General features: G+C 44.7%; 2 protein-coding genes across 2 annotated transcripts in view; one reads left to right on the forward strand and one right to left on the reverse strand.

Moving 5' to 3' along the window:
- Positions 1-227: 227 nt before the first annotated feature.
- PDHA1 (pyruvate dehydrogenase E1 subunit alpha 1) lies at positions 228-20,923 on the forward strand. The gene is made up of 11 exons (XM_004612226.2): positions 228-430; positions 6,411-6,470; positions 7,373-7,546; positions 9,593-9,719; positions 10,736-10,827; positions 12,159-12,251; positions 13,694-13,849; positions 14,026-14,097; positions 16,733-16,800; positions 18,771-18,879; positions 19,425-20,923. Exons 1-11 carry the CDS (start codon positions 374-376, stop codon positions 19,587-19,589), a joined length of 1,173 nt encoding a protein of 390 aa, XP_004612283.1. The 5' UTR covers positions 228-373; the 3' UTR covers positions 19,590-20,923.
- Positions 19,970-23,692, reverse strand: part of MAP3K15 (mitogen-activated protein kinase kinase kinase 15) — a 64,343-nt gene continuing 60,620 nt past the window's right edge. Inside the window, exons 26-30 of the mRNA XM_055120139.1 lie at positions 23,488-23,677; positions 21,158-21,267; positions 20,728-20,945; positions 20,573-20,649; positions 19,970-20,065 (exon numbers count right to left, since the gene is read on the reverse strand). Of these exons, the coding sequence (XP_054976114.1) occupies positions 19,978-20,065; positions 20,573-20,649; positions 20,728-20,945; positions 21,158-21,267; positions 23,488-23,677 (683 nt within the window). The 3' untranslated portion in view covers positions 19,970-19,977. The remainder of the gene's footprint in view (positions 20,066-20,572; positions 20,650-20,727; positions 20,946-21,157; positions 21,268-23,487; positions 23,678-23,692) is intronic.

Genomic DNA, 23,692 nt, shown 5'->3' on the forward strand with positions numbered 1-23,692 from the left:
CCCGCCCGGCTCCGGCACGCTCGGTCCAAAGCGGCCCCTTTTCCCGCGGGGCCCTGGGGGCGGGGCCCGGGCGTGCCACGTGAGTCCCGGCCGCCCCGGAGCCAGCCGCGTGGCGCCGACGGGCCCGCGAGTCCCGCCCCACCGGCGATCGCGTCCAATGGGCGGCCGCGCCCGGCGGTCTCCGCGCGCCCGCCGTGGGCCGGAGCGGCCCGGGGAGCCGCGTTGGTTGGCCCGGCGCCGTGCGCGGCGCGTGATGTGACGTTGGACTAGGGCGTGGCCTGAGCGCGGGCACCTGAAGGAGACTTGGGGACAGCCCGGCAGCGCCGCCCGGGTCGTTGGGACACGTCTGTGCCGCCGCTGCGCTCCACGCTGTATGAGGAAGATGCTCGCCGCTGTCTTCCGCGTGTTGTCAGGCGCCTCCCCGAAGCCCGTAAGGCGTGCGCGGGGGTCGGGGTGGGGCGGGCGCGACACCCGAGGGCGGGCGGCCCCGAAAGGTGGGGGGGGATCGGACCCGGGAACCGCGTTTCCACGGCCTTGGGGGGGGGAGCTGAGGGTGCCCGCTTCGGGAGGAGCTGCTGCCCGGCCCGTGGGCGCCGGCTTGGGGAAGGCGAGCGGGTGCTGCGGAGTCTGCCGGGAAGTCGGGTTCCACGCAACGCCCCGGCCCCGAGCTCGGACTGGGTGCCTTCTGGCCCCGAGGCCGTGTGTGCCGGGCCGACCACCGGGAGCATCCCGTCTGCAGTCAGCCCGCCGGCCTCGCCGTGTACCATGGCACGACGTGGTTTTTAAGTGGAAATACCAGGCTGCTGTGTTTCCTCCTTTCAGCAGTGGCCGGCCTCCTAGGGCTTCGCGGGGTTCCGCCGTTAGGATTCCGCGAGCTCCGGTGCGGACTTGGGGGGTCCTGGGTGTGAATCTTCTTTATTTCCATGTGCTCAGCTCTGTCCAATTGCACCCTTAAATTGCGCGCGCGCGCGCGCGCGCACACACACACACACACACACACACACACGTTGGGTTCAAGAAAGTAGTGGCGCCTGCAAGTGTTGGGGTTCGGTTAATCCCATGTGTGGCACCCGCTTTTAGATGCGCCCTAAGCTTCAGGCCTTGACCGCTAGGCACCGCGAGGTCGTATTACTTGGTGGGACTGCGGCCAGGTTCTGACTGGCAGTTCTGGCGCTCAGTCCCGCGGGACTTGGTGGTACCTCCGCTTGGTCTGGGGCAGAGATCCGGGGGGGTAGGATGGGGCCCCATCCTGGAAGCTCATGACGGAAAACACCACCAGACACAAACTGATGACTCAGCCCTCGGCATTTGACCACCTGAAGGAGAAGCACATTTCTCCATTAGGGATTGCTCCTGATACACATGCTATAGCCAATATTTACTGAGCTCTTGAGATGTGCTAGGTATTTTTGACGTGCTTTTCTCATTTAATTTCCACGTTTTCAGTTTTTAGTTGAACGGAGGTAAGTTTGCAGCATTGAACGGGGCCTTAGTTCTGTGCTGAAGGACGGCATTAAGAGAAAGATGACTAGACTCGGCGGTGGTCCTGCAGGAAACAGGCGTTGTGTACGTGTGTTTCAGTTTCCTGCCTCTTCTCTGTCCCTAACGGAGAGAGATCATCTTTAAAATTAGCCTGTCACTCCCTCAACAGTTTATAGTACTCTTGGTTGTGCTTTCTGTATGGTCTTTCAGCATGCTGGCATGAAATACAAATTAATTCTTCTTCATTTCAGTACAATTTGGTTTTCATCCGAAATTATAATATGGTTAAGGCACTTGCATGTGGCCAGCCCCAGTTAGAATGGTTCTCTGGCACAGAGCCAGGAGTAAGCCTTGAACACAGCTAGGCGTGGCCCCCACCCCCCAAATCTTAATGCAGCCCAAATCAAATAGAGATGAACTGAGTTCAGGATTGGAATGATTTTGCTAACTGGATTAAAAAGATAGAGTGGAGTTAGAACTTCAGATAGTAAAAAAATTAGAGAAAGAAAGATTATGACAGCGGAAACAGATTCCTGACATAACATGTTTCTCTTAAAAATTCTTTGATGATGGGGCCAGAGAGATGGTACATGTGGTTTTCACCTGGGTTACCTTGCATGTGGCTGACCTGATTTCCATCCCGGGCACCCCCAGATGATCCCCCAGCCCTCCCAGGGCTGATCCCTGAGCACCACTGATTGTGCCCCCCCCCACAAACAAAAATTATTTGATGAGGATGAAAAACAGTGAGCTAGTGCAACTGTTCTTCAATTGACTGTGGGAGGCATCGCAAGCAATGCTCAGGCCCGGATTGAAGCCCGGTCCCTGTACATGTGGGGCTTGTGCGCCTGACCCCTGAGTTTTCTCCCTGCCTCTTAGGGTTCTTTCTTTTAAGTCATTCACTTTTGGGCTCTTTTGCTCTCCCCGCACCGTCCCCGTGTCTGTAGCATTAATTTTATGAAGGCACAGTGAATCATCTTTTGAAGAATTGTGTGTGAACTCTAGGTCTGTGTCTGGGCTGAGAGCTTGCGTACTAGTTTCCCGCCCTCCCGCCCCCAGCAGATGAGCGCACCAGCGTTGCCATCGGGGCCCCAGGCCCACCCGTTCTTGGGTCTAAGGGGCTCAGGTATCATCAGGTTCTGGCTTTGTTAATACGGGCTGCTTAGAACATTCAAGATGGTGTGTTTTAGACCTCCGTGCTCTCTTGTTTAAAATCATGTCGGTCTTAGTGCTAAAAAAGATGTTATTTGAAGGAAAACACTGAAACCGTCAGACACTGGACAGATTTCCTGTTCCACTGCTTTCCAGTGAATTTGGATCATGTTTAGTTAGGCTTTTTGTTGCTTGACCATTAGTTAAAAGAACTGCATAGGTTTCAGGATTATATAGCTTCCCACCTCCATCACTGTCTAAACTACACCGCAGCCACCACTAAAGTTCTAACACCATTCGGCACGCACTGTGAAATTGCTCCCTTCTCCCCTCCCCCTACTCCCCATCCCTTCCCCTCCCTTCCCTCTCTCTGGTAGCCACCGTTTTGTTCAAGTCTCAGAATGACTTTTGAGCTTTGTTGATTGTTTCTTTCTATTTCACATATGAGTGAAGCCGTTTGTTGTCTTTTTCTGATTTATTTCACTCAGTGCATTACCTCTAGTTCCATCCATGTTGCCAAAGGTAAGATTTCATTCTATTTTTGTGGGAAGCACACCTGTTGGTGCACAGGGCTTACTCTTGGCTCTATAAAGGACCCCTCCTGGCAGTACTTAGGGATCATATGTGGGGCCAGGGACTGAATCAGGGTCAGCAGCATACACGGCAAGTGCCTTATGCCCAGCACTTTCTCCCTTGCTCCCACCCTCTCTCCCTCCCTTTCTCCTTCCTTCCTTCCTTCCCTCCTTCCTTCCTTCCTTCCTTCCTTCCTTCCTTCCTTCCTTGCTCCCTTACTCCCCCCATTTTCTCCTTCCTTCTTTCTCTCCCCCTTCCTCTCTCCCTCCCTCCCTCTCTTTCCTCCCTCCCCTCCTCTCCCTCTCCTCTCCTCTCCTCTCCTCTCCTCTCCTCTCCTCTCCTCTCCTCTCCTCTCCTCTCCTCTCCTCTCCTCTCCTCTCCTCTCTTCACCTCTCCTCTCCTCTCCTCTCCTCTCTTCACCTCTCCTCTCCTCTCCTCTCCTCTCCTCTCCTCTCCTCTCCTCTCCTCTCCTCTCCTCTCCTCTCCTTTCTTTCCCCCCTCCTTTCCTCTTTCCCTCCCTTCATTCTTTGCACCCCAGGCCAGTTGCATGGAAAGTAAGCGCCCTACTCGCTGTGTTGTACTCTCTCCAGCTCCCTCCTGCCCCAGGCTTCATGTTGTTTGCCTTTTGAACTGCATCTGGGTGTACACAGGGCTTTTTCCTGGCTCTGTGCTCAGGTCCCCCCCAGCACCGCCAGGAGTGATCCCTGAGCACAGAGCCAGGAAAAAGCCCTGTGTACACCCAGGTAGACCACAGATCAGGCAAGTGTCTTATCTTCTGTACTATCTTTCTGGCCCTTTTTAATAGCTGAAAAGTTTTCTATGTTGATTTGCAAGAGTATCTTAAAAATAAAGACAATGTTCCACTATTTGTCTAAGCAAAACTGATACAAATAACTTTAAAGCATTCATTTTCCCCTCTTTTAAGAAACTCATTGTGGAGATTAAAGTAGCTGTGTTTTTTTAAAAAATTTGGGAAAAAAACCACTTTTTCTTTCGTGTGTGTGTGCTGGGGCTTGAACCCAGGGTCTCACCCATGCAAGGTCGGTGCTTCCCCACTGAGCCACATCACCTTTGGCAGGCGAGATAGCTTTTACCTGGAAAACCTAGGTGAAAATGTTGCTGTGCCTAATCTTGGGATTGTGGGAAGCTGGCCTGAGGAGAAGCCTTGTGACATTGTCCAGTGCCTAACACTCCAGGCAACCCGCTGTCATCTTCAGAAACTAGGTGTTGGCACTCAGAGACAGCGAGTCTACACTGAAAGCTGGTTTGCATAGTGTGGCTTGTGTTGCCCAGAGTGTGAACTAAATGCCTGCGACTGCATCTTTGAATGAAGTTCAGTTGTCACAGCTCTTCCTTCACAGAGGTTTAAGTTGCATTTCATATAAAACATTTAATTGTTTGTATTTTCATTATGATGCCTTTGGTGAGCTCTTGACTGCCAGCATTTTGACATTTTCAGTAGTAAGTAAGATTGTTAATGTACACTAGTAGAATCTGGAGTGCTTGAAATGTTTTCCCTCCTTCACTTGAATGGTTGCCAAGATTGTAGGGATTTTAAGTTTTAATTTTTCTGAATTGGAAAGAATTTATCAGTTGTCTCACAGAAAGCAAGTGCAAGTCCACTTGACAGTGCAGCTTTGTGGAACTGCCCAGAGAAAAGAAACAGTCAGCTTTTCTCACCAGCTAGAAATGGGGATGTAGTCACACTTCTGATACAACTTTTAGCTTCTTTAACAGCAGCTCAGCTACTTCCACCTGTTATATTAGTTAAGCTTCTTTTGCGCATCAAAATAGCAAAAGAGGGCTGGAGTGATAGCACAGTGGGTAGGGCATTTGCCTTGCAGGCGGCTGACCAGGGTTCTATTCCCAACATCCCATATGGTCCCCTGAGCACTGCCAGGGGTAATTCCTGAGTGCAGAGCCAGGAATAACCCCTGTGCATTGCCGGGTGTGACCCAAAAAGCAAAAAAAAAATTACAAAAGAGAGAAGGTAGCTAAGCAGTTTTCATTGAATCACCCTGAGGTACACAGTTACAAAGTTACAAGTCGTTCATGATTGGGTTTCATTCACAGTTACAAAGTGTTCATAGTTGAGTTTCAGTCTTACAATACTCCCTTACCAGTGTACATTTCCCACCACCAATGTCCCCAGTTTTCCTGTTTCCCTTCTGCCATATCCCCTCCCCCCCAGCCTCCCCCCCAACCTCCGCCTATGGCAGGTACTTTTCTTCTTTCTCTCTCTTTCCTTCTGGACATTATAGTTTGCAATACAGGTCTAAGCAGTTTTCTTTGTCATAGTCTTTGACCTAGCTTCCTGCTCCTTTTTAACGTTTGTTTTGTACTGTTTGTTTCCTCTTTAGCATGGGGAAAGAAAAATTCACCTATTCTCAGTTATTGTTGCCTGGCTGGTTTGGTGTCTAGTTTTAAATGTTTCCAAAAAACCAGTCTTTGTAGCTGTATCTGGAAATTAATCTCACAAAGCAAGAAATACTTTTGGCCCCATAAAGTAAAATTGCCAGAAATGGCATGTCTATTTCATGATTGCCAAACAATCTTTTTTTTTTTTTGGCTACCTCTCATCTACCTCAGCTTTACTTCTTACCACATTCCTCAGTTTTCTTCATTTACTCTTAGATTTTTTTAATGGGATATCTCTTCATCTTGTTCAAGTATTGATTTCTAGTATTTAAACTTTCTTCTTGCTTTCATTTGGGGGATATAACCCAGTGGTACTCAGGGCTTTCTCCTAGCAGTGCTCAGGAGATCAAATGTGGTCTGAAGGGATTGAATCAGAATCTAAAACCTGGATACCATACGTGGTCCCAGACACTGAATCAGGATCAATCACATACAAGGGAAGCACCTAACCCTTGTGCTTTATGACCACTAAATTTTCGTTTGTTTTTTTTTTATTTCGCTTCCAGCAGTGCCACTGTATTTATTTTTTTTATTTACCATTTGGCTGTATCATAAGTATACCCATAGGTAAAGTGATAGGCAGATAAAAACTTCCTGCAGTATACACATAGGGAATACACATTCCTGCTTGTATACATGGCGGTACATTTAGCAAGCAGGTTAATCTCACATTTCTCACAAAGATACAGTCCAGTGCTAAGATTAACCTTTGTTTAGTTTGAATGTAGTTTTCAAGAAGATCTGTCAAAAAGCATTGATCTCTTTGTATGTTTTGATCTTTCAAGGCAAGCAGAGTGCTGGTGGCATCCCGTAATTTTGCAAATGATGCTACGTTTGAAATTAAGGTAAGGCATGTTTCATTTTCCACCTTGGGTTTTCCAGATGCTCTTTGATAAACATTTTGATACTCATGTTTTTTCACCATTTTCTTCCAAGTGTTCTAGGATCAGGGGTTCAGAGAAGTTTATAAAAAATTAGAATTTACTTTATTTAGCCACTTCCTGCTTTTTTTGGGGGGCGTGGGCGGTGCTGGGAACAGAAAGACATTGAGATTAATTCCAAAGTTTATGATATGATTTAGTGAAACTGGAATAAGAAGATTTTTCGCAGGGCTAGAGAAATAGCACAGTGGGTAAGGTGTTAGCCTTGCATGCAGCCGACCTGGGTTCGATTTCCAGCATCCCATATGGTCCCCTGAGCACCGCTGGGGGTAATTCCTGAGTGCAGACCCAGGAGTAACCCCTGTGCATCACCGGCTATGACCCAAAAAGAGAAAAAAAAAGGTTCTTCGCATCTTTGTCTTTTAACCTGTAACTCAGTTGACTATAGGGGTTTTCGCTGACAATCATATTAGATTTTCCTTCCTCCAAATCCCACCCTATTAGTCAGTGAGGTTTATGATTTAAAGAGTCTGAAGCAACAAGCAGCTTTCTGGTTCACATCTCCAGTTGTTTTTTGTTTTTTGTTTTGCTTTTTGGGTCACACCCGGCGGTGCACAGGGGTCATTCCTGGCTCTGCACTCAGGAATCACCCCTGGCAGTGCTCAGGGGACCGTATGGGATGCTGGGTATTGAACCCCGCTTGGTCACGCACAAGGCAAATGCCCTACCCACTGAGCTATTGCTCCAGCCCCACCAGTATTTTTTTTAGTGAAATGTTATTTCCAGCGGACTCAGACCTCAGCATGAGTTGGCAGTGTTGACAGTGTAGTGGCTGTAAGATGCCTGACTGGTTGAATCCTTTTCAGAAATGCGATCTTCACCGTCTGGAGGAAGGTCCTCCTGAAACAACAGTGCTCACCAGGGAGGAAGGGCTCAAGTACTACAGGATGATGCAGACTGTGCGCAGAATGGAGTTAAAGGCAGATCAGCTGTACAAGCAGAAGATTATTCGTGGCTTCTGTCACTTATATGATGGGCAGGTGAGTGGTGAACCTGTCATAAGCTGGTTATTTAGGAACTTAAGCATGGTTTCTGTGTGTTGAGCTTTGTCCCTGCTGTGTCAGAAGGTCTCAACCAAGGCTGGCGTTGGAATAAAAATGAGAATGTCAAAACTTGCTGGGAAGCTGAGGTCAAAGAATCGATTCCTGTAGCCCCTTGCTCATTTTCTACATTTTGTTCTTAGAAGTTGACTGTTTTCCATCTTGATGGATTTGTGATCACCTACTGAGGGTACGCTTTGGGGATAAAGGTTTTCGGTTTGGGGAGTTTAGGCCAAGGGTCTCAAATTCAACATGCTTACATGAACAAGTGAGTGGGGATTGGGTGCAGGCAGAGGGACGGCACAGCTGGTGTCAGTGTGAAGATGGCCCGTGGCCACTCGGGGCCAGTTTCCTAGTCTTTGTTTCCTCAAGAGAAGCCAGAGTTTTCAAGTTTCATGTAAAATTCCCACAATATTTTATTGCTGACAACTGATTCAAGACTTTTTCTCTGAATCATTTTATAGACATTAGGGAACAGCCTGCCTGTGGATTGCCAAGTGTATAGCATCAGGCTTGGGCCTTTCCCTCCTCTCTGTTTCTGTTGAAAAATAAATCTACTCTCTGCAGCTGTTAATGAAGACATCTGTGTAATCACGATATAAATTAGTGAGCGGGTCGGGCGGTAGCGGTCTCTCTCCCCCGCCACGTGCATTCGGTGGCCACGAGCCGCTTCCCCCACCCCGGCCTGCAGCCGCTGCCAACAGAGGCATGAAGGAGGAAACAGGGCCGCCAGGCTGGTTGGTGATCAGTTGCTGGTTATTCTGTTCTCCCCACGCACCTGTTCCAGTCTCACTTGGCTCCCCACTCCGGTCTCACACTGCCCCTCAATGCCTTCGCTACCACACAGGTCTGGTAGCACAATCAATTCATGAAAGCCCTTTCTGTATTTTGCCACTGAAGGGTGAAATACAGTCTAGAAGTGTGTTTCTCCTTTCCTTAGTCCAACAACCATTTAAACATTCATCTTAATTCTACTTCTTAATATTAGTCATTTTGTATGGACACAGTATGTATGGACTGGAGCAATAGCACAGCGGGTAGGGCATTTGCCTTGCACACGGCTGACCCAGGTTCAATTCCTCTGTCCCTCTCGGGGAGCCTGGCAAGCTACGCGTGGTGTATTTGATATGCCAAAAACAGTAAGAACAAGTCTCACAATGGAGATGTTACTGGTGCCCGCATATTGATGAACAATGGGATGACAGTGCTACAGTGTTACAGCATGGACATAGTAAGAGATACATTAAGCTTGTAGGGTGGCTCTCCTGGGGACATCTCACTATAGATTCCAGACTACAGTGCTCAAACCAGATTAGTCTTTCCTAACACTAGCAGGTCTTAACCCAGTTGTTACTCTGTGGATCATGACAGAATTTGTCCATGATTGTGCCCTTAACTTATACGTAAGTATTATGGCGCTTGGCTTGGCCCGTTTCGGTGCCAGGGTAGCTCACAGCTTGACCTGGGTCCATCCAGTTCCTCCTTGGGACCCTGCTTTTGTATGTGAAAACAGATGTCCCAGAGTGAATATTATTCGGAGTCTTATTAAGTCCCAAGTTACAAAAGCATAGCATTAACTGTCTTCTTGTGTTTATACAAAAAGGACATTGCTCTGAAGTAAACTATGCAAAAGGACATAAGGGAAGGTGAAAGCAATATTTCACTTATAAATACAAATCCAGAGGTTCCTGAGGAATTTGATATTACAAGTCACAGTACTGCTTAGGGGAAAATGGTGATTAACTGGTTGGGGAAGAGAGCACAGAGAAGAGGTTAAAGATAAACACAGAGGAATGGGAGTGCTTCGGGAGCACTGTGAATGGGTGCAGTCCAACAAACCCAAGTTCCTTGCGTCCAGGGAGAAAGGACAAGCCAATGTTATCCTACAAACTTCCAGTAGGCTAAATATTTTATAATATTCTGCAAAACCTTTTATCCAGAAATGTGTATTGGATTGACTCATTGCTGCTTCTTCCTCTCTTGCAGGAAGCTTGTTGTGTGGGCTTGGAGGCTGGCATAAACCCTACAGACCATCTTATCACGGCCTATCGGGCTCACGGCTTTACCTTAACTCGTGGTCTTACTGTCAGGGAGATTCTTGCCGAGCTTACAGGTTTGCTGTTTCTTTATAAACGGGGAATTAGTGAGCTGAGTTTTCAAATCTCTTTTTTTAAGATGATGTTATGAGTTAGGTAAAAGCTTTTTCAGTAAAACAACCCCCACCCCAAACCACTCTTTCTATTTGGTACTCTTGTGCTTTTGAGTAATTGAATGATTTGGGTGTAATCTTTCCCCTCAGGTAAAAGTTTTTAAAAGGTTAGTTTAGGGCCCAGAGCAATAGGATAGCTAGTAGGGTGTTTGCCTTGCATGCAGATGACCTGGGTTCAATTTCCGGCATCCCATATGGTCCCCCAAGCACCATGAGGAGTGTTTCCTGAGTGTAGAGCCAGGAATAACCCCTGAGCATCGCTGGGTGTGATCAAAAAAGCAAAAATAAAAGGTTAGTTTTAGGGCCAGATCAATAATACAACAAGTAGAGCACTTGCCTTGCACACGGATGACCAGAGTTCGACACCTGGTTGTCCAAGGCCACCAGGAGTGATCTCTGAGTGCAGGGCCAGGAATAAGCCCTGAGCATTGGCCCAAAAGCCAGAACAAGACAATAAAGTTAGCTCTAAGACCAAACTACTATTTATCACTTAAGCATGCCAACAAAAATCTAGCAGTCTGGGAATGTAAATTGAGTCATTTCATTGGAAACAGTTTAACTCTAGGAATCATAATTCTTTCTTTTTGCCTTTGTCCCCATTGACACTTGAACTGTTTATTTAGTGGGCTAGCATAAGCGAAATTGGACAGTGTGTAGAGTTGGCCTGCAGAAGCACTATGTAACACGTTAACATCTGAAGGAATGCTGCCAGGACATGTAGGATAGGAAAAGTCAGGGCCAGGCCAGTTGTCCGACTTGTTAGCAATGGGTGGGGAGACCAGGAGGACATGTGTGTACAGAGGGGACGTGCTTGTGCAGTTGGTGTCTCAGTCTTATTTTGAGCCTGTAGTCAAGAGTTGGGGCATTGTTTTGTTTCTGTGCTTGTTTTTTGAGCCATCGGTGTTTTCTGCCTCTTGTAGGTCGAAGAGGAGGCTGTGCTAAAGGAAAAGGGGGCTCCATGCACATGTACGCTAAGAACTTCTACGGGGGCAATGGCATCGTTGGAGCCCAGGTAGGGGAGGAGGATTGAGTACTTTCCTAGATTTGGCTCCGGCCTGTGTCTTTCAAGTAGCTGACACCCATTGAAGTTCCCGATAAAGGATTTAGTTGGGGACTTGGTTGCTTTTGAATGATCTTTTTTCATATCCTTGCATTTGACTTAGTGGATTCACATGATTTAACTTATTCTCTCTTTAAATATTTATTTTTAGTAATTCAGCAAGAGTGTCTAGGAGTGGTACTGTACTACACCTTCTAAGTTGATTATTTATTTTTTATTATTTTTTTGGGGGGGTTGGGTCACACCCAGTGATGCACAGGGGTTACTCCTGGCTCATGCACTCAGGAATTACTCCTGGTGGTGCTCGGGGGACCCTATGGGATGCTGGGAATCGAACCCGGGTCGGCCGTGTGCAAGGCAAACGCCCTACCCGCTGTGTTATTGCTCCAGCCCCATAAGTTGATACTTTAGTATACTGACTAGGTGCATGGACACACACATCTATATATCCATGTACCCTGCTTCAGACACTCTTGCTGCTAGTGGAGAATGTGATCAGGCTCTCAGGGACCCAGAAGCTGAAGCCAGCTTCCTTTATAAAGCAATTTTAATTTTTTAAAAGTGTGAAGCCCCATGATTTTCAATGGTAGGATTTCATGCATATAGCATCCCATTGTCTGAGTCTTCTCGCACTCACTGCCCGTAGTAAGCTCAATTCTACAGACCTCAGGTTTTGTTGCCTTTGACCACTGTTACCCCCTTACTGTGTTTCCTCATAGCCCACACATGAGAGAGATCATTCAGTATTCTCTCTCTCCTACTAACTTCACTCACCGTGATTATTCTTCAGTTCCACTTATGTAGCGGCACATTTCATGATTTCATCTTACAGCTGCGTAGTATTCCACTGTGTATATATACCACATTTTCTTTATCCAGTCATGTTCTCGGGCATTCTTGAAACTAACTCCTATAGTTTTGTTCCCATCAATCCATGGATAATACAAAACCAGTAGTATAACATTTCATCTGATTATCTGAGTTGTTTGTTTTTCTAATATATTAAGAATCTACTTTTTAATGTAACTTTCACTTCTGCCTCTTTAGGATTAATAGTTGAGTCTCTTATTGCACAAATGTTATTGCCTAATGGGTTGAAATAGAATGTCATAATTGTTGACTGATTTGTTTAAAATATTGGGGATGTGATAAGCAGGGATAGGGTTGGGATATAGAGAATAGCAACTGCTCTCTCAGATTCTGGTCAGCAGTTAAAATTCAAAGCATTTGTTTCTTCCTTCATGGATTTCAGTGATTCATTTTTCAATTGTCCTTAATATTAGGTGCCCTTGGGAGCTGGGATTGCACTGGCCTGTAAGTATAATGGAAAAGATGAGATCTGTTTGACTTTATATGGCGATGGTGCTGCTAATCAGGTGAGTGGAATTCTTTTCCACTATTGGTTGTAGTAGTATTTCTAAAGTAACCAATAATTCTAATTTAGTTTGTAAAGAAGTAATATATTGATATGCCCGCCAAGGTAGCAGGGTGGTGGGGTGTTACAGAACTTGGGAGCACTGTTGGAGGGAATTTGACACTGGTGTGGGATTGGTGCTATAGCATTCTATGTCTAAAACTCAACTGTCAACTTTGTAAATCGCGGTTCTTAAAAAAGTTTAAAACTATATAAACACTCACAGAAGTAGTTTATTGCCTAGTAAAGTTGACAGGCATTCATATGTAAGCTAAAATTTGTTTATTGGGTTTTTTGGGGGCACACTTAGCTGTGCTTAGGGCTTACTCCTGGCTTTGTGCTCAGGGATCACTCCTGGCTGTGCCTGGGGGACCATGTGTGGTGTTGGGGGATCGAATTTGGGTCAGTTGCGTGCAGAGCCAAGGACCTTACCTGCCATACTATCTGGCCCCTAAAATTTCATTTTATAGCCAGATTGGAAATCTGCCTCTTGTCAAGTTTTGCAAGTGTTTTGTAGGGGCTCTATACCTCAGTTTCTTCTAACTCTATTGTGTAGGACCTTTTTTTTTTTTGGCTTTTTGGGTCACACCTGGATGCACAGGGGTTACTCCTGGCTCTGCACTCAGGAATTGCCCCTGGCCATGTTCAGGGGACCATATGGGATGCTGGGATTTGAACCCGGGTCGGCCGCGTGCAAGGCAAACGCCCTACCCGCTGTGCTATCTCTCCAGCCCCTGTGTAGGACCTTTTTACCTTTCGACCCATGGCAGGTCAATTCCTAAACCAGTAGTATAATATGCAAACTTATTTTCTAGATACTATGGTGTTGCCCAATTTTTCTGTTACTGCCTGAGCCCTGTTACTTGTGCTTTTTCCCATTATGGTCCAAGTGTTTACCAGACTGTGGATAGCACTGTAGTCAGTCCAATATAATTTATAATTATAAGTTATAATTTATAATAAATCACAAATAAAACTAAGTTAAAAAATAAGCATAAAACTAAGTAGTCACATGCCTTGGCTCCACCCTCCACCCCCAGCAGTACTCCTGGTTTGTCATTTTCCCATAGTCGCAAGAGTGCAATGCTTACTCTGTCATTGTATGACTGAAATGTAATCATGAAAGTTTGTAAGTCTGTAACTGTATCTCATGGTGATCCATTAATTTTTTAATTAAAAAATTTAAAATTAAAATTAAAAAAATTAAAAAAACAAAGTGCAGTGCTTCCTAGCACCCTTAGCGCCAACTACTTTACCTCACCATCAAAAGGTTGGTTATAGAGGACAAACCTTTTGATTCCTTATGAAATCGTTCTCTGCCACATAGAATAGCAAATATTATGGACCATGTAGGAATCTAAAGAGTAAAATAAAGTCACGCGAATGTCTTGTACCTATTTCCAGGGTCAGATTTTTGAAGCTTACAATATGGCAGCCTTGTGGAAATTGCCTTGTATTTTCATCTGTGAAAATAACCGCTATGGTATGGGAACATCTGTCGAGAGAGCAGCGGCCAGCACCGATTACTACAAGAGAGGCGACTTCATCCCAGGACTGAGGGTGAGGACACCTGTCAGAGTCGGCACTAGACCCTCGTGCCTTGCTTTCTTACTTATTTGTGCTCGGCTCTCAGATTGAAGAGCTCTATTTTCTTAGCGTATGAGTGCAGGTCAGATAAAATTAAGATGGTTTTGGCGGTATGAGTTAAGCTGTGCTCTTTTCCTGTATATTAATAGGTAGATGGAATGGATGTCTTATGTGTCCGGGAGGCGACAAAGTTTGCAGCTGCTCATTGTAGATCTGGAAAGGTAAGACTCAACATCTGATGACATTTATCTCTTGTAAGTTGAAAGAAATACCTTTCTTAGTTATTCAGTAGGTAACTGCGATTGAGGTCGATGAAAAATGATGAAAGTAGAAGTCGTGTATCCCTCCAACTATTTGGGTCCCTTTATAAACTGTGTGGGGTTTCAGTAGTTCACCTCTTGAGAAAGTTACTATATTGCCCCCATTTAGGATAAATCTTTTTGTTCTTCATTAGGATTTTGCCTGTCTTTATTGTGACAGGTATGTCTCTTTTACCTTCAGCTTTGGTTGTGTGCTTTCAGATCCCATCCCCATCAATTATAGGCCCCTTGAATGAACAGATTGGGCACCCCCACTTCTGCTGTTAAAGTAGGCATTCAGTATCAGTATGGGTTTTTCCCCCTTTGGTCATCTATAAGTTAAACATAGAATGTGAGTATTTTATCCTAATAATCTTGACCCTTCAGTTCTGGCAGTGGAGAGGGGAACTAGAGTAAGCCAAATCTTAGAAGCAGCAATATGAGCATGCCTGAGATAGCGTGTTGGTGCCAGTGGGCATCATCTCTCTCCTATCTAGTTCCTCAAAAATAAGGGAAGGGCCAACACTATGTGCAAACAGGTTTATGGCATGTGCTGACTGTTCCCACCAGATCAAATCCTGATCTGGGCATTAGGGGAGGGTCTAGAATCCCTCAGCTTCCAAACAAGTGGCCACTGAATAACAGCAGAATGCAGAAGTGAGGTGAGTTGTGAGGGGATTGTTGTATCAGGTAATTTTTAATTAATTTTAAATAATAGTTAAGTGCTAAGTCCTTTCTATGCATTGTCATTTTCAGTCTGCAGATTTGTCAGTATTACTATTTTTGTAGTAGCACTGCACTATAGCACTGTCATGCCATTGTTCATCTATTTGCTCAAACAGGCACCAGTAATGTCTCCATTGCGAGACTTGTTATTATTGTTTTTGGCATATCAAATACGCCATGGGTAGTTTGCCAGGCTCTACCATGCGGGCAGGATACTCTCAGTAGCTTGCTAGGCTCTCCGAGAGGGACGAAGGAATAGAACCCGGGTCTGCTGCATGCAAGGCAAACGCCCTACCCACTGTGCTATCAATCCAGTTCTCAAGGTCTATTTTTGTAGTAATATAGTAATAATGAGGCAATGAGCACAGAGCAGTTAAGAACAGGTCAGAGCCAGGTTTAGAACCCAGGCACTTGGACTCAGCATTCTAAGTAATCTTCTGGGAGAGAGCTAGTATGACAGGAGTACCGACCTCTAGGCAGAACCACGGGGTTAAGTACCGCGGGCCCTCTGTGCCTGCTGACCTGCACATTTGTATGCAGTAGGAGAGGTTGCCAGCTCCTAGGACAACACTGCATGAAATGAGTGTAAGGTGAACATTTATCTCCCAGCCTGTAGCTTTAGTTCTCGAGACTGTGCACATTCAACACCCCGAGGTTTGCCTTTTAGTTATTACTAGTGTTCTATTGACTGTGGGAAAGGCTAATCCTTTGACCCTAAGGATAAAAGCTATACCTTCTCTGGCTGCCATTTCGTGCTAATAGGGTTTTTTAAAAAAATGAGATCTAAGCTGTTTTTAAGGGATTACTTATCAGAGTACATATCAAAGGCAATGCTGACGAAATAGACAATTCCTTCTTAAAAATGAAAGTCCTCTGGTCCAACACTGGTCCACGGATGAAAGCCTGTCACAGATAGGCAGTGAGAGGGCCGTTATGATAGAGAAGGGACCAGTAAGACCATGATAGCTGAAAATGCTCGCTCTGGAAAAGAACTGAGTGCTGAAAGTAGGTAAAGGGATCAAGAACTGCGTGCTGAAATTAGGTAAAGGGATATACATGATAAACTCTCAGAACCTATATTGCAAATTATAATGCTAGAAGGAAAAAGAGAAAAAGAAGAAAAGTGCCTGCCATAGAGGCAAGCTGGTGGGGGAGGGGCAGGTGTGGAGAGTGGTGGGAAATGTACACTGGTGTATATAAGTAACGTACATTTCTTATGGGTATTGGAACATTGTATGACCGAAACCCAGTCATCAACAACCTTGTAACTGAATCTCATGGTGATAAAATTTTTTAAAAAGTATGGTGAGAATTATTAAAGCCAAGTAAAAATCTTCAAAATGGGAGAAAAAAATGAACTGAAAGGCAGCCAAGGAGATAGCTTAAAGGGCTGGAGTATATAATCAAGCCCCGGGTTCAATACCCAAGCACTGCATGATCCCCCGAGCACCGTTGGGAGTAAGCAGCCCTCAAGGGATGGAAGGGATGAAAGAAGCAATAAGTGGGTATTAAAATTCAGAAATACCAACCAATGAATTCTTAACTCAGCTGGCCTATAGATGTATGTGAATATTACATTATCTCCATTCCTAATAGGGTGTTTGCACTTTATGAATTATTATCGTGAGCTCTACATGTTTTCTAACCCCTATCTTCTTAAACTGTAGTTTGCGACCCATAACCAAAAAAATTGTTTCGAAATAAATATCTATGATTTGTTAACAGTGTTTGATTTACATACCTATGAACCTGGGGTCGTGTAAAAATTTCTGCAGTGAGAAAGTTTTAAGCAGCCCTAGTTTAACCTAGCCTCTCCTTTGAATTGTTTTAGGGGCCCATACTTATGGAGCTACAGACTTACCGTTACCATGGACACAGCATGAGTGATCCTGGAGTCAGGTATGGTTGTGAGAAACCAGTGAAGTATCCAGAGTGGGCTTTGAATGTGCAACAACCCACTTGAAAAAAAAGCATCTCAATGTTTGGTTTGTTTTTTTTCAATTAGTGAAGTTGGCGTCAAGTAGTCTTAGTCTCAGAGCAGTGCTTCCTACTCTAGCAAGCACTCTGAAAATCTCTACATCATAGAGCATGCAACATTAGTATCAGCAGTTACACTTAAAAATGCAGAGAAGTTGCTAAATAAAACTACATTTTATGTAAAATATTTATGGACATTATTTGATATACCCTCATAACATAGGTAAAGAGCCAGAATAGAAAAATGTTCAGCTGGCTGTCTGGAACAAGAACACAGAGGGTCTTCGGAGTTTTACTTGTACTTTTAAGTAGTTCTGGTATATAAGGCGACAAGCCTTTATGTGTAGATTGGAGTTCTAAGGAAAAATGCTAGTGAATAAAAATAAATCTGTTATATCATTGTTATTAAAATAGAGATAGAACACTTGCCTTGCACAAAGCCAACCGAGGTTCGATCCCCACTATCACATATGGTTTCCTGAGCACTGATGGGTATGTCTCCCAAATTATTTTAAATGGTAGCGCCTTTCCTTTTAGTGGCTTTCAGATGATGTCAGGTGTAGTATAACATGGGGTTTGTCCTTTTAGCCTTGCCACAGGGAACTTACTTTACCTTAGAGCAATGTCCTTTCTGTATGGACACAGGAAGACAGTTAATAATATGCTTTGTAACTTGGGAACTGATTGACTCCAATAATATTTACTCCCGGGCATCTGCTTTCTCAAATCAGTTGCCCTTAGTTCCTAGTACCCCCAAAGCAGGGTCCCAACGAGGGACGGAATGGACCCAGGGCAAGCTGTGAGCTACCCTGGCATTGAAATGGGCCAGGCCAAAGTGCCACAATACTCAACTATAAGTTGAGAGAATGGTCATAGACAAATGCTGTCATGATCCAAAAGTAACGACCAGACTAGGACCCTGCTGGGGTTAGGAAGACTAACCTGGCCTGAGGACTGTGGTCTGGAATATATAGTGAGATGTCCTCAGGAAGAACCAAACTTTAAGTTTGTATCTCTTACTGTGCTCATAGAGAATGACATTGCTAGAAATATTAGAAGTAAATTTACTGAAACTATTTAAGCAAACTACTAGCTGAGGAAGGAAAAAAGAGACACACCCTGACACGCCCTTGTTTGGACTCCACCCTTGAGAGGATCTCCTAGTAATCTCATCAAAATCTTTAGATGAGATTTTGTTAATCTCCTCCAGAAATGGTCTTACCCTTCTTTGCTGATTTAATGTTAAATCCACCTTTGTGTCACCACCCTATGTAATTTGCTATATAAACTAAGACTGGGGGGGCCACTGGGAGAGACAGAAGAAGAAGACAGAGGGAGACAAAAGAAAAAGACAGAAGAGACAGAGAAGAAGACACATGAGAGGACACAGAGACAGAGAGAGGTCGGAAGAGAGCAGAGGAGAGACTACAGAGACAGAGACAGAGAGACAGACTGAAGAGGTCACAGTGGCACACACTGAAGTAGAGCACAAGGAGGAGCCATCCCGATCCCGTCCTTACACAGTGGCTCAGGAACACGGGAACACCGGATGAGAGCGGTGCGTGCGTGAGAGAGAGAGAGCTGCCGAGCTGCCCCGAGTGCCCGCGGACAACAGAACGACAGGACACAACATCGCATCTCCCCCTCCAGCGCACGCCACCCTTGTAATTTTTTAGTCAGGGAAAAAATATTACAGAATTAGAGAATCTGTTACTCAAGTTTTTGTTCACCACACAGAAACTCTCCACTACCTAACTGTGTAAAAAGGCTCCACCATTTTCATGCCTTTGTATCTAGTCCCTGTTGTCAGAATACCGTTTTAACACCTGGCCCTGTATTATACTGAACAAACTAGCCTCACCTATTCGTAACTAACCCCATTCTCCTTTTAGTTATCGGACACGAGAAGAAATCCAGGAAGTAAGAAGCAAGAGTGATCCTATCATGCTTCTCAAGGACAGAATGGTGAACAACAATCTTGCCAGTGTTGAAGAGTTAAAGGTACAGTCCTGAATGCTTTCAAAGTCTGGCTTTAAAGGTGGGCTCACCTTTTCAAGCAGTTTTTCTCTACAAAATTTTTTTTGCTAGTCCTAGGTAAGCTTCCTTAGTAAATGGGAAACTACCAAGTATGCTAGCATAATTCTTTCATCTTAAAAATAAACACTGGACTTTTAATTCATAGATATTTCCTTGCAAAGTTTTTTTTTTTTGCTTTTTGGGTCACACCCAGAGATGCACAGGAGTCACTCCTGGCTCTACACAGGAATTACTCCTGGCGGTGCTCAGGGGACCATATGGGATGCTGGGATTTGAACCTGGGTCAGCCTGGGTCGGCTGCGTGCAAGGCAAGCGCCCTACCCGCTGTGCTATTGCTCCAGCCCCGCAAAGGTTTTTTTAACGTTGAAGCCTGGTATTCCCAAATATTCCTGTGTATGTCATGGCATCATTTAAGGAAAAAAAAATATTTGAATTTAGCCACTTAGTACTGTTATGTACCTGAACTGCTGCTGTTTCAAAAATCTCTTGAACTGTAATCTTCTTTTTAGGAAATTGATGTTGAAGTGAGGAAAGAAATTGAGGATGCTGCCCAGTTTGCCACTGCTGATCCAGAACCTCCTCTGGAAGAGCTGGGCTATCACATCTATAGCAGCGAGCCACCTTTTGAAGTTCGTGGTGCAAATCAGTGGATCAAGTATAAGTCTATTAGTTAAGATGTTTACACTTTCAGAGGGTTATTTGTGTTCTCATTTTTCCACTTAGATCTAAAAAATAGGTAATAGTTTGAAAGTTCCTCAGTGGTCTTTTTAGAGGGTTCTACTTATGATTTGCTTATAATGATTGTAACCCAATGTATGTATATTCCTTGTATGCCCACCGCTTGTAGTGGCATGAGCAATGAAGTGTATTTCTTTAATAGAACAATTTATTATAATTAAGGGTAAAAAAGACAACTACATTTTAAAATAACACTCCTTCAAACTCATTTCAAATAGGCAAATAGCTTATACATTCAAAATATATAAGGCATAGTCCTAAGACATGTTAATGCAGTAAAACCATCCGTAAGAAGAGTGCTTGAAGCACTACTGAAGTTGATAATTAAGCTGCATTTTGCACTTCTGAAGATCCTTGAACATCTCTTCTGTAGTGGGAAATTGCAGTCCACAGCCTGCAGAGGGAGGTACCACTGCAAAATAAACACAAAATCCTATGAGGAGCTCATCTGGCTAAAGTTACGTATATGTAATTCTTAGGTTTGCAGTCCCAAGCACAGTAAAAAAAAATTGTCTCCCTGTAGAGAGGTGACATTTGTACCTTGAGGGCTATGTTGGGTGATCTGTATACGGCAGTTAGCTAAGGATGACGTGAGACCACAAATTTCATTAGAAGGAAGGTTGTGGTGTAGCATGGCATAACATGCCTTTTCTCCACTCCTTCCAACCAGATAAGGGATGGTTCTTGTCTCACAATCCCATTTTTCTCTGACTATGCCTTAGCTTCCTTCCCTCTTTCGTTTTTTCTACCTTTGACATGAAAACTTGAGTTTGGAATAGAGTTTTGCTTTCAAAGTCATAGGAAAGGTAATGAATTTTAGTAATGGGAGAAATGGTATATTACTTTGTTTCCATTGTGCTTAAAGCACAATTCACTTAAGTCATTTTTCTGTTACACAAGTGTTTTAGGCTATCCTTACCGTAGTCTGATGTATCTTAAATCATCTTTAGTGGTATTATTTAGGAGATCAAAAAGTGTAAAACCCTCTTCCACAACCTGAAACAAAAATCAAGTACTTTAGCAGTTGTGTTGGAAGAGTTGTATACAAATGAATTTTGGGGGTTGTGAATTTACCTTTTCAATTGTATTTGCATCCAGTTTTTGCATATGTAACCACTCTACAAGTTCTTTTTCTGCTCTCTGCCCATTGGACCTAGGAGAGGATGCTGGATTCTCTGTAATAACAATAATGATTAGAGATGTTTTTGTTTTAATGTGTAGCTTTTCAAAAACAAAAACAAATTGGATGAAATAAAATATTCCTGTGTGACATGAATGAACTCTGTCCATTCAGCTGTCCTAATACACATTATGCAACAGTCCATAGTTGTTGGATTCATTTCTCAGGGACAGAAATAATTTTTAGTTATAGAATAGCTTTAATTTGGAATCTGATGCCTACCACTTCATGTGCTTAATTTCCTTGTTCTTACAATGCCTTAGGATTCATGAGGAAATGGGGTTTAGTGTTGAGGTAATTCAGAGTAAGTGGAAAATAACTCACTGCTAGTGCTGTTTTGGTAGTGAAGCTGATGCTCTTGAGTTTTCCATTGGACAGTTTGCTGTTTAAGATTCTGGTACTCGTTCTCTTTTTCCATTAGGGCTTTCAAAAGTCTGGTTAAAAGGAAAAGTCATTATCCAGAGAAGAGCCTTATACCGTTCATTCAGACATCTGTTGAACATTCAAGATTGAAAAAAAAAAAAACGGTGGCATAGTCCAAGGTCAGTGCAGTGGGGAAGTAAATGTGAGCAGGTTCCAGCATGCACATCACACCTTTTGTGTTTTCTTGGAAAGGAAGTCCAGTGCTCAGGGCATAAGTGGTTTGTCTCAAACTATCTCAAAAGATAAGCTGGGCTGGAGAGATCAGGAGATCAGATCATACAGACTGCACGTGGCCGATCCCTGTTAAACCGCCACATGGTCCCCCAAGCACTGCCAGGAGTGATCCCTGAGCACCACTGGGTGTGACCCACCCCCGCAACAAAGATAACCTGATGATGACCAGTAGAACCCAACCAGTAGGATGATCTGGACGTTTTAGCATGTCTCTGAATCATTCAACTAATGATCAGGCTCATTCCTCATAGGGGACTAAGCCCAGGAGCTAGAGGAGCCCTGCTCCTGGTGGAATAGTGAAGGGAGAAGAGGGGTGAAGAAAAAGATACTTTATGCATTCACTATGCCTTACTGAATTTTAGGAAGTACCTGTTTCTTACACCGCTTTTTAGCTGAGATTATACTAAGGCATTCAAAGTAAATTCACCCATACAGGATGGACTCCTACTAGGGCAGTTTCTGACTCCCACTCTTGTGCATGGTCCTTCCTAGGACAAGACAAGGCTTAATTGGGCCTCAAGGATAAGCTGCCTCTGACATCTTGCCTGCAGATGAGGAGGGAGGAAAGGACTGGCTGACTAGCTTCAACGTCACCCTGGGCAGGAAGTGCCATCCTCTGGTTCTCCTCAGCAACAGCTAAGGACCCCAAGGACGGACACACTGTAGGAAGCATATGCTGGCTGGCACTAATTCTAGTGTGACTGAAAGTGATAATGAGTAGCAACAGTGGTGAAGAATAATCTTTGAACCCACAAGTAACAGGATTTTAGTTATTATAAACCTTAGCAGAAATGAAAAAGCAGGCTAGACAGTACAAGCAGGTAAGGCACTTGCCTTGTACATCTGTTCAATCCCCCAAGCCCTGCCAGATTCTGATCCCTGAGTGAAGAGCCAAGGATAAGCCTTCATAGCCTCTGGCTATGTCCCGTAAGCCAAAAAAACAGAAAAAGGAATACTAAGTATACTACCGAGTTTCACTGTGGTTATTGCGCAAGGTGGGCTCCAAAGTAGGCCAGAGCTACTCCTGGCAGCACCTGGCCATCTGAGTTGGAACTCAGGACCCTGCACATGCTCTGGACGCACTCTCCCAATTTTTTTGGTATGCAGGGTACATTTTGGGCCACACCTGGTTGTTGCTTGTAGGCCCATGTAGTGTTGGGGATTGAACACAGAGTGTGTTCCAGTCCTCTGAGCCATCACTCTGACCCTGGGCACCACCACTTGAGCTATCTCACTAGTCCCACATTTTAAAACTTTACCACCATTACCAATTAATTACAATGTAAGGGTTTTTTTAAAAGGATGAGATCTGCTTAAGATTAAATTTAAGAGATCCAGGCCAGAGAGAGAGTACAGCAGCTAGGTCTGCCTTGCACGCAACTGAACAGGGTTTGATCCCCGGCACCCCATATGGTACCACAAGCCCACCAGGAATGATCCTTGAGTGCAGATCCAGGAGTAAGCTCTGCGCGTGGTCCCATATAAATAAGCTTAGGAGATTCTTAGGGCTGCACCCAACTTTCTTCCAAGATATTATTAACTATTTTATCAATAAAATTTAAAGCAATATTAGCATAACCATTGGTCAGGAACAGCAAGGTATCATTTAGAACAAACACCAACCAACTACTTTGCTGTAACTTTGGGTTATATCTTCTTATGGACATAATTTCAACACCACACCCCTTCAACATCGATTCCCTCTCACCCACCCTCCAAATCAACTGCGTGTGTTGGTTACCCCGTTACTTTCCACAGGCCCTCTCTTGATGGAAAACACAGAAACTGGAAATGCTGCTGCTTTTAATGTGGTTGGCTTCTGTGTGGCCCGTGGAAAGGCACTCACAGCTCTCATTCCTAACAGTAAAGACAGAAGTAGTCTCGTAGCGTCCCCCGCCCCCACTCCTCCAGTCAAAATTTTCCTGAGACCCTGGTGAAGTACTTGGCAACTAGGCCAGCTCTCTTGCTGGCCAGGTCACTTCCCTGGCTCTGCTCACCTGTTGGTCTCCTGCCTGATCTCATTCAGCTGGAAGGTCATTTTCTGCGGGTGCTCCAGGGAAAACCCTGAAGCTTGTGTGGCCCCTCCATAGGTTCCTTGGTCATCACTGTCCAGCAGGCCTGCTGGGAGATACTCCTCAGCCACCTCATCCTCAGTGTCAGAGACAAGCTCTTGGTGGGTACTCAGCTCTATACGATCAGAGA

This window comes from Sorex araneus, chromosome X, assembly GCF_027595985.1.
Source record: "Sorex araneus isolate mSorAra2 chromosome X, mSorAra2.pri, whole genome shotgun sequence".
NCBI classification, from domain to species: Eukaryota; Metazoa; Chordata; class Mammalia; order Eulipotyphla; family Soricidae; genus Sorex; species Sorex araneus.